We start from the raw sequence: 19,558 nt of genomic DNA on the forward strand, positions 1-19,558 counted from the left end.
AGCCGACCGAACACCGCATTTTCTAACAATTTCACCGTCGGAGGCGAAAAAACAACCGTGTTTATATTATCGTCATCTTGAGACTTGGCTCACGCAAATAGTGAAGTGAACAGTGTCAGCAGCCAATAGGAGAAGAGCTACGGGAAGCCGCAAGGCAATTTTACATGAATTTTCAAACGAAAGAACACATTTTGCAGTTAATATGCTTTATTATGGTTCTTACTTTAATATGTACAGTGTTTTAAACACAGGTAGCACTTTGAAGTCATAATATTTAAAGTTATTTTATTTTGCACTAGTTTGTTTTATTGTGCAGTGTAGTTTTTAATACAAGCAAGTTTAATCAATACACATTTTGCAAGGATTATGTTCTTTATTGCATTAATTCTATCTGAAACAAAGAAAAATATATAGCAGTAAAAAATGTGATTCTTTGCTACACAAGGTTGTAGCAGAACAAAAATGGGGCAAAAAGGAAGCATAAAGGCAGAGTTAAACAGAAAATGCATTCTTTTAAACTAACAGTGTGGTAGATAGTAAATTGTTGATGGGGACAAAAGTTGTGAGTCTCTGAAAAACCACAGTATTGATATTCACATTATTTGTAACTTAATATGTAATATGTATTATATGTAAACTCCACCAGAAGCATGATGAGAAATAATCTCATAAAGAATCTATTTGCTCTCTTGCAGTTAGTGATTTTAACAGATTTAGTCTGAGCGGCCGGTAGGGGTCGCGGTTGTGCGCGGTGTCTCTGAGCGCCGGTCCGTTTGTGCTCCGCTCCGCGTTTCCCCTCGACACTGATCCAGCCTGCACAGCAACAGCGCGGGGGATTGTGGGAGTAGGAGGCGCCGCGGGGCTGTTTCTCTTCCAGCAGAACCGAACCGGACCGAGTCAAGCCTGACCGACACCGCCGAGCTGAGGGTGAGTAGTGTAGTGTAGTGTAGTGTGTTCTCCCGGTTCCGCGGGAGGTTCGGGTGTGGGCGCGTTCCTCCCGCTGCCGGTCCGAAATCAGCAGGACAACCAGAACCGAGCCGGTGAAATGATAGAACACCGGACCCTCAGCCCTAGAACCGCGGGCTTATTTACACACACACACACTACACACGAACAGTGTAGCTAACTGCTGTGTTAAACCTCACACATTACACTACACTATACTACCCCACACACTACACAAATATACTACCCTCAGGCCTAACAGACACTGTTACACACATTATACAAGCTGTTACACACAGACACACACAAACACACACACACACACACACACACACACACACACACATACACACACAGTTACACATATTATACACACTGTTACACACACTACACACTGTTACACAGACTTGTACACATACTATACATGCTGTTACACACGCTGTTATACACACTGTTACACATACACGCTGTTACATACACTACACACTGTTACACATACTATACACACTGTTACACATATCGCTACACATACTATTAATGCTGTCACACAAGCTGTTATACACACAATAAACACTGTTACACACACTGTTACACATACACGCTGTTACATACACTATACACTGTTACACATACTATACACGCTGTTATACACACTACACATACTGTTACACACACTAAACACACTGTTACACACATCACGCACTGTTGTACACACTGTTACAGACACTGCCGTACACGCTGTTACACATATTATACACGCTGTTACACATATTATACACGCTGTTAGACACACTACACACACTGTTACACATACTAGTACACATACTACACACTCTTACACACACTACACACACTGTTACACATACTGTTACACACACTATATACACTTTTGTACACACTGTTGTACACACTGTTGTACACACTTGTACACTCTGTTACACACACAACACACACTGTTACACACACAACACACACTGTTACACACACAACACACACTGTTACACATACTATACACACTGTTACACACGCTACGCACACTGTTACTCATACTGGTACACATACTATACACGCTGTTACACACTACACACTCTTGCACATACTGTTACACACTATATACACTGTTACACACCCCCACACACTGTTGTACACAGTTACACACATTGTTGTACACACTGTTACACACTGTAACACTATACATGCTGTTACACACACTATATACACTGTTACACACCCCACACTCTGTTGTACACAGTTACACACATTGTTGTACACACTGTTACACACACTATACACAATGTAAAACATTACATGCGGTTATGTCACATACAAAACCCACTATTAAACACAATTCACGCATTTTACACATTGTATACTGTTTAAAACCTGTTGTTTTTTGTCACATTTGTGTCACATATTTGGTCATATTACAGTGGCCACTTGATCAAAAAGAGTTAAAATCCCTATAAAACAATAAAGGCCCAACACCACACTTCCTCATCCTTGTTACAGTGCATTTTGTTTTATAGCAGGACCTGAATACTTTGTCATCTAAGAATATTTATAATAATTACTGAATATTAGGACCCAACTGTGACCGTTTAGACCCGGTGCTCTCATATTAAGTGTAATGAGTGTGTTTGTGTGTATGTATGTATGTATGTATGTATGTATGTGTGTGTGTGTTTGTGTGTATGTATGTTTGTATGTATGTGTGTGTGTGTGTTTGTGTGCAGGTCTTCAAACTGGCTGTGGCAGAATGTCTAGCAGAGGGGGTAAGAAGAAGAGCACGAAGACGTCCAGGTCCACTAAGGCTGGGGTGATCTTCCCCGTGGGCCGGATGCTGCGCTACATTAAGCGAGGCCTGCCCAAGTACCGGATCGGTGTGGGCGCTCCTGTTTACATGGCAGCAGTTCTGGAGTATCTGACAGGTGAGATCTTAAAGCATTGTGTGAAATAATATTTATTGCTTAAATATTTTATTTACATATTAAACAGAAATAAATGTATGTATAAGTGTAATCAGTCTGTTCTATTAGTCAGTTGGATTTTTTTTGTCATTTTCCCTGTACTGGTTTCAGCTGAGATCCTGGAGTTGGCGGGCAACGCTGCCCGGGACAATAAGAAAGGTCGTGTGACTCCTCGACACATTCTGCTGGCCGTGGCCAATGACGAGGAGCTCAACCAGGTAAACCCTCTCTACAGTCTCCTATGAGACATATGACAGATTCTTATGCAATAAAACAAGCGATCATGAACTCAAAATATAACAAGACAGTTAGAGACATTTTTAAGTGTTGTAGCACCCCTTTAAGGCAAATCTGGGCAAAAATGGGAATACCTAATCATAAAATTGTGACATGATCAGAACAAATATTTAACAATTGACGTTGAAAATTCCATGGTCACAAGGTTTCATTGATGCGTCAAAACTAAGATGAGTAAGAAAGTGAGAATGTTTTGGTGAGTACTTACCTTTAAACTGTACATTGTGCTAAAAGACCCAATTTGAGGTGATCTGTCAAATTCCAGAAACTAGTTTAAAAAATCTGTTTTGAAACAATAAGCAATGGTAATTGAACATAGCATTTTTTGCTATTTGCAGAGTTGTATTCACAAATTTGTCTGAATGTCCAAGGAGATATCAAAACATGAGATGGATGAATAGGACATACTAGAGTTTTTGAATATCACTAACAGGGGACATTTTTCACTAGAGTTTCTGCCTAAAAATGGCATTCAGTTTTCATTCTGATTGGCTAATGACAAGCCTGTTTGTCACAAATGCTCAGTTCACCCAGCTTTTATGTGCACGACGAGTGAAACACCCCCTGCCCGTCATTTGTGGCTCGCATTTTGCGTCACACTGGTTGGCGAAGCAAAGTGAACACTGTCTCTGCATACCCTGTATTTACTGACTAATGATAACTCTGGGGGTGGTTATAAAGAGACGGACAGACAGACAGATGGACAGACAGAGTGAGAGAGAAAGATAGAATAATCCTATGATCACTGCTGTTCATCTCCTCTCTCTTATTTTAAGATATGTTTCTGATATGGAGCATTTCCTGTTTCTCAGGGCAGTGCTAATAAAGCTAATGTTTATACAATAGAAGTAGAGCGAAGTAGGTATATATACATGTATTAGCTGTGTGTGTGTGTTTATGCAGCTTCTGAAGGGCGTGACCATTGCAGCAGGTGGAGTTTTGCCCAACATCCACCCCGAGTTGTTGGCTAAGAAGAGAGGGTCAAAAGGCAAACTGGAGGCGGTCATCACCCCCCCACCCGCCAAGAAATCCAAAAGCACCAAAAAATCAGGAACAGCCAAGAAACAGGGCACCAAAAAGTCCTCCAGAACTAAGGTACACAGACCACACCCCTCATCACAGTGGTGGATCAGTCATATTACACACAAGTTTCTAATGAATCTAGCAGTATATAACAGAAAACAATAATTGTCATACAATTTACAAAATTATTGTATCATTTTAATTCAAATGTATTTATATTGAGCTTTTTCCAAGTGATGTCACAAAAATCTGGTAATAATTTTCTGATTTCTGGCTTTTATTGTAAAGTTCAGTCAAATGAAAATCTGAAAGCCATAAGAAATGTGTAAGGTGTGTGTAAGTGATTCACACCCTGTGCAGCAGGTGGCGCCTGTGTGTAAAAAATAATTGAATAGTGTGTCACCACTATTAATAATACACACACTGGTGCTTCTAAACTCTTCAGCCTTCAGAGTTGAACATTGTATTATTTCTGGTATGATTAGCTTATGTAATCTAGATTTTAAAAAAATATTCGTAAGTTTATCCATGAACTTTTTAACTTTTTTTAGTTTAGTTTTATTCGTATTTTATTTCATGTCACTTTCAGTTTTAATGTTATCTTTTGTTTAAATTGTGTTTTTAATCACCAGTGTTTTAAAAGCATAATCTAATTTGTGGCTACAGTGTTAACCCTGAGCTGCATTTATGTATTAAATGTACTGAACAACTGTTAATTTGTTACATCCCTATAAATAATTTACATATGACAAATGACTGACAAAAAGAATAATGTCTTTTTTAACCTTAGTCTGACATGTATTGGGCTTCCTAATTTTGAGAAAAAAATTAAATGTGCTTTAATGTGCTGCACTGTGATGTGTGTGTGTCGTGTGTGTGTGAGAGCAGAAGGGTGATGGGAGTAAATCTGCGAGTGCTGACAGCACCACCGACTCTCCGTCTGACGGCTTCACCGTTCTCTCCACTAAGAGCCTGTTCCTGGGCCAGAAGGTACAACAGCACCTCATTCTTACTGTTTAACTTAACCATGTGAACTGGGTAAAACCTACCAATATCGAGTCCCGATCCCATACTTTGGCAGTGCAGTAAAAAAAGAAAAAACATATTAAAGCCATCAATTAAGGTATTTTTTTTAAACATTTTAAATTATTATTGAAACAACAATATCGAAACGGCCTATTTTTTTATATAAAAAAATAAACGAGTGTTAAAAAAAACATATAAATGATTTAATATGCATATTTTCACGTTGGTATTTCTGTTTTTTTTTTGGGAGAGAGATTAGTAATAGTAGACTAGATTTAGACTATACTGTTTTACTGTATTATATTATCTCAGGGTAATTTTCATGCTTATAAAATTAAGTTAGTCACTGAATTTATATAAGAGCTTTAATGGTGGACATAAACTCTAGTGTAGTTGTATGTGTTGTTTTTTTTGTGTGGAGTAGCAACATAATGTTTTTATTATTATTATTATTATTATTATTATAGAAATAAGTGATCCGCATCTTTTCCACCCAATTCCGATCCTGTGAAAAATATGTGATGGGACATCTCTAGGTCAGACCCAGTGCGAGTTTTGGTGTTGTGTTTATTTCGTACATACTTCAGAAATACAATGGGCTGGCACACTTTTAAGTTTAACATATATGTACGCCAAGCGCAAAAATACACTGCCTCTGTTGGCAACTACTTATTAAAGCTATTCTCAAATACTCTTACATTTTTCAGAGTGGAAATATTAACATTTAAGCTCAACTGAATTGATATCTCCAACTTTCTCCACCCACTTATTGAAGAATGTAGACGTTCCTAAACAAAAGAGCTCTGTTTCAGCCCAGCAGTCGTCACCCTCAGTTAAAACCCTACTGTGCGCTCAGAGATTACACACTTTTACTGCTGTTTGTTAACAAGGGCGTGTTTCAGAATGCTCTTTTCTTCTTCTTCTCTGTTTGCTTTGGGGTTTTGGGTGATTTGCTGCTGATCTTTCCAGTAAAACCGGCAAAAAGAGGGCAACTGGGACAGCAGTAATGCACAATTTCAGCAGTAGGGGGCATATTTTGAGGGAGTTACACTGATCAAGCATAACTTTCATGACCTTTGGTAACGCTAATCATGTCACCTGTTAATAATTTAAATCTCCCCCAGCAACTAAAAGGACAGTGCAGAAGCCAAATCAGGGAAAAATCAGCAGAAAAATCCAGTTTTCTGTAAATTATTGAGCTGTAAACTCTTCCTCAGTTTTTAAATCAGATTAAATCGAATTAGGGATCAAACAGCATCATAAAAACCAAGTAACACACCTGACAGGTCAAGGATAAAGTTGTGGAGAAGAGTAAAGCAGTGTAAAGGTAAGAATATCTCACAGAGCACTGTTCAATCCAGTGCTTTACACTTCTCCACAACTTTATCATTAATGTGTCAGGTGTGTTTCTTGGTTTTTATGATGCTGTAATGTGATTTAATCTGATTAAAAAACTTGGAAAGAGTTTACAGTGTTGGGTTCAATAGTTCACAGAAAACAAGATTTTGAAAGAGTATGGCACACCTGCAAACCTTCCAAGACATGTCTGTCCACCCAAACTCACAGCCCAGCAATATTTGACAAAATATTTGTGTATCAACTGAAAGAACTCTTGTTTAATCTGCTGTATTGTTTATTATTAGTCATTTTGGTTATGGCTTTACACATTCTGCTTGTTTTGGTGCTGAATCCTGCTTACTGCTGGACCTGCTAGACTAATCACAATGCTTTTCTCCCTCTCAACCACCCAAACCCCACCCACCCCGCCCTGCCGCATGCTCTTTCCGCAGCTCAATCTTATTCACAGCGAGATCAGTAACTTGGCCGGCTTTGACGTGGAGGGGGTAATCAACCCCACCAATGCTGACATTGACCTTAAAGATGATCTAGGTGAGCAGCACCGTGGGCGCAGATCCAGAACCCCTGAACCCAGTTCAGCCCACAGCGTTCCGATTTCACTAACATCGCACGATCAAGTAGCGCCTTTGATTATAATCAGTTTTTCATGGCGAGCTGACTCGTCCAGATCCGTCTGATATTAGAGGACTGTAGAGTTCAGCTCAAGTCCTTTAGGTTCTTTAGGTTCTATAAAGAAAAGTGTTGCCATCGGCCTGGATTTAAGAAATCCTTATAAAAAAATTGTTTTTACCACAAACAAAATTTATAGTATAAATAATAAAAACATTACAAATTAGAAGAAATGTATACAGTTATATTTTATATTGAACAATAACTTTTTTATAAATATACTAGAGAACATAATCTTTAAACGATTGAACATCTCATGTTTGCATATTTTTAGGAGGTAATGCCACTTTACCTCAATGAAACACGATTCCGGACTATTTTTTAAAAAAAGGAAGCAGAAAAACACAGAGACTGTATTTGTAGTTTATTGTCAAAGCAGAGTTTAAACTCATTTTATGTAAATATGATAAATTTAGAAGAATTAAAATCCAGTAATATAAAAAATGTAGGGAGCAATATGCCCTATAAACTTTAACACTCAGCTCTGTTGACTATTTTGTAATGGATGTAATGTCTGTGTGTCTCAAAAATATATAATTAGCTTAAATTTTATTAAAAGCATTAGAATTAATTGCAAAAGCATTGATTTAGCAGACCTTCTGATTTAAAGCTATGCTCCAGAGGAAGAGTGGTAAGGTTGCCTCTGTCAGATCTGGGAAGCTGTGTGGTGTTGAAGGTTCCTCGGGCTCGGTTCTGCATTTCCCTGTATCTCCACTGCTCTCTGTTCGGACAGTAAACTCAGCAGAACTGTCCGAGGCTTTTCTCTAGCCTCCTGTCCCCTCCCTGCATTTTGATTTTGTGTATTTTGTGCCACTGCCTTCATCTGCCCATCCTTTCCCAGATTTCACACCATGTTGTTTGCCTGTTTGTTTGTTTGTTGTTGTCGTTGTTGTAGTTGCAAGTTGTGCAAGCTGATATTACCACCATCGACAGTGACGCTGTCATCCATCCGACCAACTCCTCCCTCTACACGGGTGGGGAAGTAGGTAAAGGAGTCTCCGCCTGTACGGGTTGCTCTGCACTGCCCAAAGAAAGTGTTTGCCTAGCTTTAGTGGTGTAGCCGTGCATGAAGCTCATAACCAGGCATGTGCCGATATTCAATAATCCTCCAAACATGGTGGAGGTAGTATAAAGAATAAAGTGCAACTTTTTAACATGGTAAAGGTAATTTTATCAGCAACTTACGGTGAGGGCTAGCCAGACTAAAATACAGCCTCCAAACATGGTGCGGTAGTTTCATCAGTAACTCAAAGTGAGAGCTATTCAGACAAACATGGTGGAGGTTGTTTCATCAGCAGCTCACACTGAAAGCTAACCAGGCTAAAGTATAGTTTCTAATCGTAATTGTAATTGGGGTAACAGAAGTGTTAGGATTGATGACCTAGGAATCCATAGATAGCTAGCTGGGCCATGGTAACCCTGTGGTAGTGATGTTGGGTGAGGCCAGTAGATGACATGCTAGCACAATGATAGTGATTTTGACCAAAACATAATGCTAGACAGTGACTTTCTATATAATGTTATTCATGATATTGATGTAAAGTGATGGTAGTTAATTATCTTTTTCTTTTAACTTTTATCTTCTTTTTTTTTTTACATAATATCGGCACATGCCTCCTCACAACAGCGAACACCAATGGCTGGTTGCGCTTTTCTTTACATTGTAAAGTTTTTGAGAATTTTTTATGATGATAGAAAAGCAGTGTCAGGAGTTGAGTTTTTGCAGCACTCCGCATTTTCTTTAACAGTGTGGCTTCAGTTAGTAGCAGAACAACAATCTGTTTACTCTCTCAATCACTTTTAACACTAAAGTTTGTAAACTCCTCTGTTTTTCTAAATTTCTCTGCATCATCAAATTGTGAAGATATGAACAGTGATTAAAGCTTTATCCGGACGGTTTCTCAGGGGACGATCTCCATGGGAACGCACACCCAAAGTGTAACTACAGTGCGTGGCAGTGGACAAATAGCTATTTTATTAAACGCGAGGAGACGAAACTCAAGAATTCCTCTGCATTTAAGGGCTTTTAATGGATGGTTAAAATGGTCTCTAGTTCGTTTGTATGTTTGGTGCGGTGCATTTAAGCAGATGTGAAAATATGTGTTTAGTGTTAAAGCGAAACTAGACTTACTTTCTTGATCCCGAACTAGGTAGCTTTGATTAATAAGATGGCCACAGGGAGTGTGTTCTCTCTGACTGATGATTTTACCCGCTCTGAAAAAGGGTGGGGGAGAAAAACAACATAGCAGGCCCACCATAGTAAAAGAGAACAAAAGCAATCCAGCCTGAAAGCAGTTTATCAAAATGTCTGAAAACATTCTAAAATTTACTTCTAAATTTACTTCCAATTTACTCGACTGTGTGCTTTCACATATGAGGAGCCTCAGTAATGTGCTCTGTGTTGTGGTGTTTAGCGTGTTAGCTAAATTAGCTAGCTTATCATAGCTGAGTTCACTCAAATTAAAATAATCACATTTAAGTAAGATTATCCATGCTACTTGTGCAGCTTACACTGAAACCTTCTCCCAGTAATACCGTAACTGTGGTAACATTTTGAGACTGCTGGTATAAAAGTGGATACCACCCAACCTTATTCAACCTTATTCTTCGTATTCTATGATCTTCCCGAGTCAGAATAGGGTAGATTGGTGGTAAATGTAACTCTGAAGGTCTGAAGCTCTAAAAACTCCTCACAAAGTTATTACAACAATTGGTTATAAATACGCAGGTTTTAATTAGGGCTACTAAAGCAGGTCTGGTCTGGTCTGGTCTGGTTTGGTTTGGTTTAGTTCAGTCTGGATTGTTTTGTTTTTTACTGCCCAATGGTGTTTTCAAAAGTGATGACCAAATACACTTATCTTTTAAGGACTTTGGTTATGCAGAGAATTTTGAACAATTGGTGATTTCATTTAAGCTAAGGCATGCTGATGCTTTGCTTTCAAACACCACATAAGTAAGAACCTCGATCACATTTCTACTTTCTGTGGAATGGTTCTAGAAGCTTCTGTGTGATTGGCTCATTTTCCATTAACATGCATGCATGTGCACTGTTTCCTTTCAGCTCCATATAGATGTTTCTAAAATCCATTTTACCCTCACGTTACTGTTTTTAATAATGACTGCATATAATCATGGACTATAAGGGTCCCATTACCATCAGTTTTTTAGGAATAAAGCCAAAAACGTCCAGACTGTGCAGTATAGAAAAGAGGCAGAGCTACTCTTGACTATCAATTAGTAGACCCACCCCCTCAAATCATTTGGACAAGAAGCAAAGTTTTTTTCTCTGGATTTCCAGTTTGTCTAGTAAATGTAGTGTTTCACCAGTAAAAGTCTGTATGTTAACCGGGGCTGGCTAGCGCTGCTAACCGGGGCTGGTTAGCGATGCTATCTGGGGCATAGCCATGCTGCTAACTGCGGCTAGCTATGCTGCTAACCGCGTCTGGCTAGCGCTGCTAACCAGAACTGAGTAACACTGCTAACCACGGCTGGCTAGGCTGCTAATCGCAGCTGGGTAACACTGCTAACCGGGGCTGGCTAGCGCTGCTAACCAGAACTGAGGATCTTGGTAATGCTGCTAACTGCAGCTGGCTATGCTGCTAACCTCAGCTGGCTATGCTGGTAAACGGTGTTGGGTAGCGCTGTTAACCGGGGCTGGCTATGCTGCAAACTATGGCTGGCTAGCACTGCTAACCAGAATTGAGTAGCGCTGCTAACTGGGGCTGGCTAGCGCTGCTAATTGGGGCTGGCTATGCTGCTAAGTGGGGCTGGCTAGCGCTGCTATCTGGGGCTGGGTAGTGCTGTTAACAGGGGCTGGCTAGCGCTGCTAACTGCAGCTGACCATGCTGATAACTAGTGCTGGGTAGCCCAGCTAACTGCAGCTGGCCAGCACTGCTAAACAGGCAGTGGTAATATTAGCACAGGAAAAACAAACTTGAAATTAGACTCTGGAGATGAAAACAATGTTTAGTGATAAACATTTTTTGTAATTAAAACATATAAGCTATGGGTAAAGCTATATAAGGATGGGTGAAATAAAGCCTCACGGCAGCCAGCAAACAGGCGCTAGACCTGTGGTGGCTTCATGTTTAAAAGACATTGAGGTGTCCATGCTTATATACAGTCGCTGGTTGAAGGTTTTAAGGTTTTTGAGCTTTAAAGGAAACATGATTTACTGTGTTTACTGCATGCCTTGTGTTTACTGCATGCCTTGGTCCTCAGTGTCAGTGTCCGACGTTTGCTAGACGTTTGGTCAGGGTAACGCAGCAGTGATTGTGGGATGTGGTTTCTGTTAGGCAGCGCACTGGAGAAGAAAGGAGGGAAGGAGTTTGTTGAGGCAGTGTTGGAGCTACGCAAGAAGAACGGCCCCCTAGAGGTGGCTGGAGGTAAGTCCTTTCCCAGTTCTGCTGCTTTAACCATCTAAAATCAACCACATCACAGCAGTGACATTAAAGACATGCCTTACATACACTTAAGCTTTTTGCTTATATAATGTATTATGTAAATATAGCTGTTGATCATAAAAAGGTGCTAATTAATTACACATTGTTTCTTTTCAACACTGAACCTTTTAATAATGGATATTTAAATATCAAATAAAGAATTAATGTACAATCAACGCAATGAAATGTAATCAATTTAGCATTTGTTATCATATTATACTATATTATTAAAGATTTTCCTTAAGGTTCAAAATGTTGAATCTTATTCTCTCTGTAGTAATAAGTAATAAGGCCTTATACAGTGAGTTAGTTATGAGATTTAACCCATATTTTAAAAAAGCCATCTGCATTTGGACTTAGCCATGTTTACACCACTAAATAAAAACGCCAATATGTCACTCTAAAAAAAGGTTCATTTTGTGAGGATGTTTGAGGCCAAACTTAGTATGATGATTGAACACATTAAAATCTCCAAATTTAAGTATACAAAATGAAGATTCAATTCTTATGTCTGCTTTTAAAAATTATAAAGTTTCAGCTACATGGATCTTTAAAAAAAATAGCATTACTAGTAGAGCATAGCAGAATGCAACAGCTAAAATTTTTACTACCTGAAACTGTCCATCACTAACAGTTCACCTTTTAGTACTATTTAACAGCATGTTGGATAGTTTGACAGGAGTCAGTCTGCAGTTTAATCTACATCCTGATGGTGTAGATAAGGCCGCTGTGTGTTTGGTGCTTTTATACAGCAGCTTAACCCCAGAACGGCTCTGAAGAGAGAGTCAGGCGCTTTTATAAACACGTCCGGACCTTACATACTGTTACCGCACTGATCACGGACATAACTTGACAAAATGATCTTTGTAAATGAGGTGTCTGAAGAGAGTGCAGAAGCAGCGAAGTGGGTCAGTGTGTTCTCTGTTCATGTGCAGATTTAATGGCTGTTCCAGTGTTTCCCTCAGTGGAAATGTGGTTTAGTTTTGGTGAATGATGATGTAATAGTGATGTAATGGTGAAAAAACAGCTGTGCTCCACCTCATTAGTGAACGAACACGCTGCACTGACAGCAGAAAGAATCGGTGTGAAGTCCAGGCCTGGTCTACATCCAGAGTTCAGCCTTTCATCCTGAGGGGTGGAATTTTCATCTAATCCAAAAAGTGAGAGGTTTCCCTAATGTGGTATATTTAAAAACAATTAGGGTGTTTTAATTGGGGCTTAATATGAACATCTAAAAGTAGTCTATCACTTTTAACTAGCCAGAAACTGAAACTAGAATAAAACACTCAGCAAACAACACCAGGATCAGAATCAATTTTCTCTATTTGTTTTTTTTTTTTCTCAATATTTCATTCATCAATTTTAGCCGCTCAACCCATACCCCACCTACACTCATCCTAATCCAACCACACTTATAACCATCCCTACCCATCAACCCAGTCACACCCATACCTAATCCACCCATTAATTAGCATCTATACCTTACACATTGGAACCCGTACCCAGTCTATACAGATACCCATTTATACTATATACACACCCATACCCAATCCATACAATTCTCATCTAAACATACACACACCCATCCATACCAATACCCATTTACACCATAAACACACCCATCTATACCGTACACATACACACCCATACCCAATCCATACAATTCTCATCTAAACATGCACACACCTATCCATACCAATACTCATCTATACCATACACACACCCACCCATACCCATTCCATTCCAAACCGCATCTATACCATACACACACCCATCCATACCAATAACCATCTATACCATACACACCCATCCATACCAATACTCATTTATACTATACACACACCCATCCATGCCCAATTCACACCAATACCCATTTATATCATACACACACACACCCTTCCATACCCAATCCGTACAAATACCCATTTATACCATACACACACCCATCCATACCAATACCCATTTACACCATAAACACACCCATCTATACCGTACACATACACACCCATACCCAATCCATACAATTCTCATCTAAACATGCACACACCTATCCATACCAATACTCATCTATACCATACACACACCCATCCATACCAATAACCATCTATACCATACACACCCATCCATACCAATACTCATTTATACTATACACACACCCATCCATACCCAATCCATACAAATACCCATTTATACCATACACATACCCAATCCGTACAAATACCCATTTATACCATACACACACCCATCCATACCAATAACCGTTAATACCATACACACACCCATCCATACCAATACCCATTTATACTATACACACACCCATCCATACCAATACCCATTTAGACTATATACACACACCCATCAATACCCTCCACATACACACTCATACCTATTCCATACCAATATTCATCTAAACATACACACACACCTATCATACCAATACACATTTATACTATACACACACATCCATACCAATACTCATCTAAACATACACACACACCTATCATACCAATACACATTTATACTATACACACACATCCATACCAATACTCATCTAAACATACACACACACCCCTATCATACCAATACCCATTTATACCATACACACACATCCATACCAATCATACCCTACACATACAATCCCATACCTAATCTATACCAATACTCATCTTTACCCTACACACACACACACACCCATACCCAATCCATACCAATACCCATTTATACCATACACACACCCATCCATACCTTACACATTAACATCCATATCTATACCCATCTATACCCTACATACACCCATGCATACTAAAACCTATCTGTACCATACACACACCCATCAATACCAATCCATACCAGTGCTCGTCTATACCATACAAATTCCTTTACAAGTTAATCTATATCCATTCATTGAACCATCCTTACCCATCTATACTAATCCCCATCTATACCCATCCAGTATTTTATGATGTGTTTTGAGAGAGATATGTTATGGTTTTAAGTTGAGACAGGAATAGGTTAATTTGTATTTTATCTAGTTAATATAGTTAATCAGATAAATCACGTTAAGATCTCAGAGTGATATGCTTCATTTCCTACTTGATCCTGAAACGTGGGAACATCTGGAGCTTGGCTTGTTTCAGCAGTTGTAACGGCTCCAGCTCTAACGACTCCAACCCGATCTGTTAATGAAACTGGGCTCTGTTGTGGTGGCTGATGTAAGAAGGGAGTTACACCACAGAAAGCAGCTAGATCCAATTCATCCAGGAGAAAGGCATCCTGAGATCAGGAAAGACACACCATCCCTAGGATTTAAGGTTCAACTTACTTCTGGAGCCACTGTTGAGCAGTGGAACTGTTTTCTCTGGAATGATGGTCCTCTGTCCAATACATTTGGATGAGATGAGAAGGGGAGATAGGGATGAGGTGGGGTGGTGATCACAGACATCCTGACCCCACTAATGCTCAGCTGTTGTAGCAGCAAATTCTTTAAACCCAAAATATAATAGAAAGTCTTTCCTGGACAGAAAAGGCAGTTACTCCAACAAAAGCATTAATTAGGTTGTTGGTTGTATCGCTGCACAGTGTGGTTGTGATTGTGTTCCTGCAGTAAAATGCTAAAATGTGTGTGTTTGTGTTCTCAGCGGTTCTTACATCAGGTTATGGACTCCCAGCAAAGTTTGTCATCCACTGTAACAGTCCTGGCTGGGGGTCCGATAAATGTGAGGAAATGCTGGATAAAACGGTGAAGAACTGCCTGGCTCTGGCTGACGAGAAAAAACTCAAATCCATCGCCTTCCCCTCCATTGGCAGCGGCAGGTAAAACCCTTCACTTCATTAACACAACGCACCACTGATCACATGTACAGATCCACTTATTACATTAATATGTTTCTTTAAAATACAATATTAAAATGACAGTCCATAGACAGTGTGTAATTGCACACTGTATATAGAAGAGTATTTTTAATGCAGAATAATGTGAATGAATTGCCCATGTATTGACAGTGTAAACTCATAGACATTAATAAGTAGCTGGATCCTTTTTGCAGCTACAATAAATGGGGGAAAAAAAGCTTGGAAAAAAGACCTTAGGCAGTAATATGAAGCTGGTCTTTGCATCTAAAACACTGGGGAACCTACAGGAACTTTATGCCTAGTGATACAATACAATATGCATCATGATGCAGCTGACATGCCAAAACTCATAGAACAGTAGTATGTAAATTCACCATAAGGTGTAACCTCAGAGGACGTTGGAAATGCCCTTGTCTGAATTTTCTAAATTATTTTAAAGGTGTTGTAATTGCATTAGAATATTATCATTGGTGTAAAATGATCTTAAAACGACAATAATATTGTTGATTGTAATTATTCTTTTTATTATTATGAGACAGTATATTGTAACAGGCCTAGGCAGGATCAGTTTTGGCAAGTCACTGACCTGTATTGGCTGATCTGTTGAGTCTTTGTTTCTTATTTCTCTCTTTTTTAGGAACGGTTTTCCGAAGCAGACGGCAGCCCAACTCATTCTGAAGGCAATCTCCAGCTACTTCGTGTCCACGATGTCGTCCTCAATCAAAACAGTCTACTTTGTTCTGTTCGACAGCGAGAGCATAGGAATCTACGTCCAGGAAATGGCCAAACTTGATTCTAACTAAATTTGTATCCTCAATTTTTATGCTTGTTGAAAACATTTTGAGAATTGAAAAAAGAAAAAAAGATTTGTTAAAAATGTTATGAAGAGGCAATCAGTTTAAGTAAGTTTATGTTGGATATGCACCTTTTTATTTGCAGATTTTGTCTTTTATTGATGTTGCCATGCTTATGGTGGAGGTGATGTCTTGTGTGCACTTTGTCATGATCCTGGTCTATCTTACAGTATTTATAATGTTTATAATGAAGGGTTAATGTTTATAATTAAGGGTTAATGTTTGTAATGGGGAGATCTGGCATTCCAGGCCGTGACCGTGCTGTGATTGTAATGTAAATGGAAAGTGGTCGGTGCGCACTTTTTGTGTTTGTGTTGTGCCTATATATGTTGTTTCCATTATTTTGTCCCTTTTCTTGTTGAATTATTTATTTTCAGGACGTGCATTACTGAGATTATATAGATTATGTGTATGAAAAGATGTTTTAGTAAAATATTGGGTTGTGAAATCCAGTGTCTCTGTCTCTTTGTACTCTTTTTTTGTTTTTAGAGCTACCACTAGATGGTGCCACATAGCTGAAGATTTCCTTTTTTCAGGTCTATCTAAGGTGATCATTACAGGAATAAGAAAAGCATAACTGGTGTGTGTGTGTGTGTACAGCTTCGGAAAAAAATAAGAGAACACTTCAAATGATATTTTTCTGATTGTACTATTTATAAGTATATATTTTAATAAATTGAATTTTTTTTTTTATTAACCACTGAAAACATTTCTCCCACGTTACAAATACAAATATTGTCTTTTAGAGCATTTATTTGTGAACAATTAGAACATGGTCAATATGATGAAAAAGGTACAGTGCTTTCAAACCTTAAATAATGCAAAGAAAACAAGTTCATGTTAGTTTAGAAACAACAATACTAATGTATAAGAAGAGTTCAGAAATCAATCTTTGGTGGAATTATCCTGATTTTTAATCACAGCTTTCATGCATCTTGGCATGCTCTCCACAAGTCTTTCACACTGCTTTTGGGTGACCTTATTCCACTCCTGGCAGAAAAATTCAAGCAGTTCAGCTTTGTTTGATGGCTTGTGACCATCCAACTTACATGATTACGTTCAGAGGTTTTTCAGTGGGGTTCAGGTCTAGAGATTGAGGTCAACTTATTTGAATGTCAGTCAACCGCTGGATGACATAAATGGACCTATAAAAAGAATGGCAGCTGGGGTGAAGTGTGCAAAAGATAATAAAGATTGGACCATAGAGGACTGGAGTAGGATAGTTTTCTCTGATGAGTCCAGTGTTCAGCTTTGCTCAACACCTGGCCATCAAATGTTTAGATGGAGACCTGCAGAGGTGTACAAGCTTAAGTATCTTGCACCCACTGTGACATTTGCAGTGTGAAAAACTGGCGGAGAGCATGCAGAGATACATGGAAGCTGTGATTAAAAATCTGGATTATTCTACCAGTTATTAATTCTGAACTCTTCCTTAGATTGTTGTTGATTCTAAATGAATATGAACTTGTTTTCTTTGCATTATCTGAGGTTTGAAAGCACTGCATCTTTTTCGTTAATTTGATCATTTCTCATTTTCTGCAAATAAATGCTCTAAATTACATTTTCTTTTAATTTACCTATACATAGTTAACATAACTTATTATTTTGAAGTGGTCTCTTATTTTTTTTTTCAGAGCTGTATATATAAGTTAGGACTACAAAATAAAATTTTCATTGTTCTAGCAATGAATTTCCACAATAAACACAATGAAAAAGCAAAGTAAAATTTCATTACCCACATGTAGCAACAGAGAGATCTCTTCATGCTGCAGACTGTGCTCATGTGAACAAGAGGCTGGGTGTAAAGTGGGGAGGTTGAGTGACAGCAGTGTCGAGTGACTTAGATGGAGGCAGTGAGAGGTATAATTAGGTATCTTCATTAATTGCACATTGTACCAGTAAGAGCAGAGTGTGAAGGTTCAATTAGCAGGATAAGAGCACAGTTTTGCTTAAAATATTGCATTGCACACAACATTGAGTGACATATCAAAAGAGGACAAATTGTTGGTGCACTTCTTGCTGGCGCTTCTGTGACCAAGACAGCAAGTCTTTGTGATGTATCAAGAGCCACAGTATCCAGGGTAATGTCAGCATACCACCAAGAAGGACGAACCACATCCAACAGGATTAACTGTGGACGCAAGTGAACGCTGTCTGAAAGGGATGTTCGGGTGCTAACCCGGATTGTATCTAAAAAAAAACATAATTTCACAGCTGCTCAAATCACGGCAGAATTCAATGTTCACCTCAACTCTCCTGTTTCCACCAGAACTGTCTGTCACCAAAATAAATTATTGTGGTCTAAAATCAGGTGTTTCATTTTCATTGTCCAACCCCTGTAGATGTCCACAGTGAATGCTCACAACCAAGCTATTTTTTTCTGGGAAAAATGTGTTAGTGTGGGGGCTCAGGTAGAGCCAGGTAGACTGAGTAACAGAGCAATGTTGAGATAGGTAGAGTGAGGCAGAGCGAGGTAGGGTAAGTTAGATGTCCACAGTAAATGCTCACACCCAACTACTTCTCTGGAAAAAAAATGTGTAAAAGCTTTGGTGTGACTCATTTCTTTAACCTAGAATAAACAATGGGGTGAGGCAGAGCAATGTTTAGAGAGGTAAAGTTAAGCAAAATGACCTAAAAAGAAGGAATGAGGTAGAGGTCCACAGTGAATGCCCACACCAAACTACTTCTTTGTCTGGTTAAAATGAGTGTGTTTGTGTGTATGGTTGTTATAAAGCATTGGTATGACTCATTGCTCCACCTTGGTGTGCACACTGGGCTGGGGTAGAGAAGGCAGAGTGAGGTAGAGGTACACAATGAATGCCCACACCAATCTACTTCTTTGTCAGGTAAAAATGAGTGTGTGTGTGTGTGTGTGTGAGAGAGAGAGAGAGAGAAAGAGAAAGCTTTACTGTGACTCCTTGCTTCCCCCTGGTGTAAACACTAGGCTGAACGTGAGCCAGTTACACTGTTAGTTTCAGTTCTGGACTCTGCATGCCCGTCCCACTGCCCATCAGCACTCAGCTCTGTGAAGTAGGTTGCAGTGGGTAACTGAAGTGGGTATGAACTGGGTAAGCTGGGAGATTACACCCGCAGAGTGGGAACGTCCTCTCTGAGGAATTTTCCC

At 39.1% G+C, this 19,558-nt stretch overlaps 1 protein-coding gene across 4 annotated transcripts; it reads left to right on the plus strand.

The window, feature by feature from the left end:
* Nucleotides 1-780: 780 nt before the first annotated feature.
* On the plus strand, nucleotides 781-16,422 carry LOC103035252 (core histone macro-H2A.1). 4 transcript variants are annotated; one of them, XM_007232132.4, is made up of 9 exons: nucleotides 784-927; nucleotides 2,679-2,873; nucleotides 3,024-3,130; nucleotides 4,113-4,304; nucleotides 5,121-5,222; nucleotides 7,049-7,148; nucleotides 11,582-11,671; nucleotides 15,367-15,541; nucleotides 16,218-16,422. In XM_007232132.4, the coding sequence occupies exons 2-9, from the start codon at nucleotides 2,702-2,704 to the stop codon at nucleotides 16,381-16,383; spliced, it is 1,104 nt and encodes a 367-aa protein (XP_007232194.2). In that variant the 5' UTR covers nucleotides 784-927; nucleotides 2,679-2,701; the 3' UTR covers nucleotides 16,384-16,422. The 4 variants fall into 4 exon arrangements, 3 of the variants coding, with proteins under 3 accessions (XP_049322468.1, XP_007232194.2, XP_007232195.2); XM_007232133.4 differs by lacking the exon at nucleotides 7,049-7,148 and adding an exon at nucleotides 8,182-8,272; XR_001518257.3 differs by lacking the exons at nucleotides 15,367-15,541; nucleotides 16,218-16,422 and adding an exon at nucleotides 8,182-8,272 and having other exon boundaries at nucleotides 781-927.
* The last annotated feature ends 3,136 nt before the right edge of the window (nucleotides 16,423-19,558 follow it).

Source organism: Astyanax mexicanus, chromosome 17, assembly GCF_023375975.1.
Source record: "Astyanax mexicanus isolate ESR-SI-001 chromosome 17, AstMex3_surface, whole genome shotgun sequence".
Lineage (NCBI taxonomy): Eukaryota > Metazoa > Chordata > Actinopteri > Characiformes > Acestrorhamphidae > Astyanax > Astyanax mexicanus.

Excerpts from the sequence above, each read along its gene's own strand:
- LOC103035252 (XM_007232132.4), top strand. The coding sequence starts at position 2,702 with ATGTCTAGCAGAGGGGGTAAGAAGAAGAGCACGAAGACGTCCAGGTCC. Across the intron at positions 3,131-4,112 it reads ATGACGAGGAGCTCAACCAG|CTTCTGAAGGGCGTGACCAT; the intron begins GTAAACCCTCTC and ends GTGTTTATGCAG. Across the intron at positions 5,223-7,048 it reads GCCTGTTCCTGGGCCAGAAG|CTCAATCTTATTCACAGCGA; the intron begins GTACAACAGCAC and ends CTCTTTCCGCAG.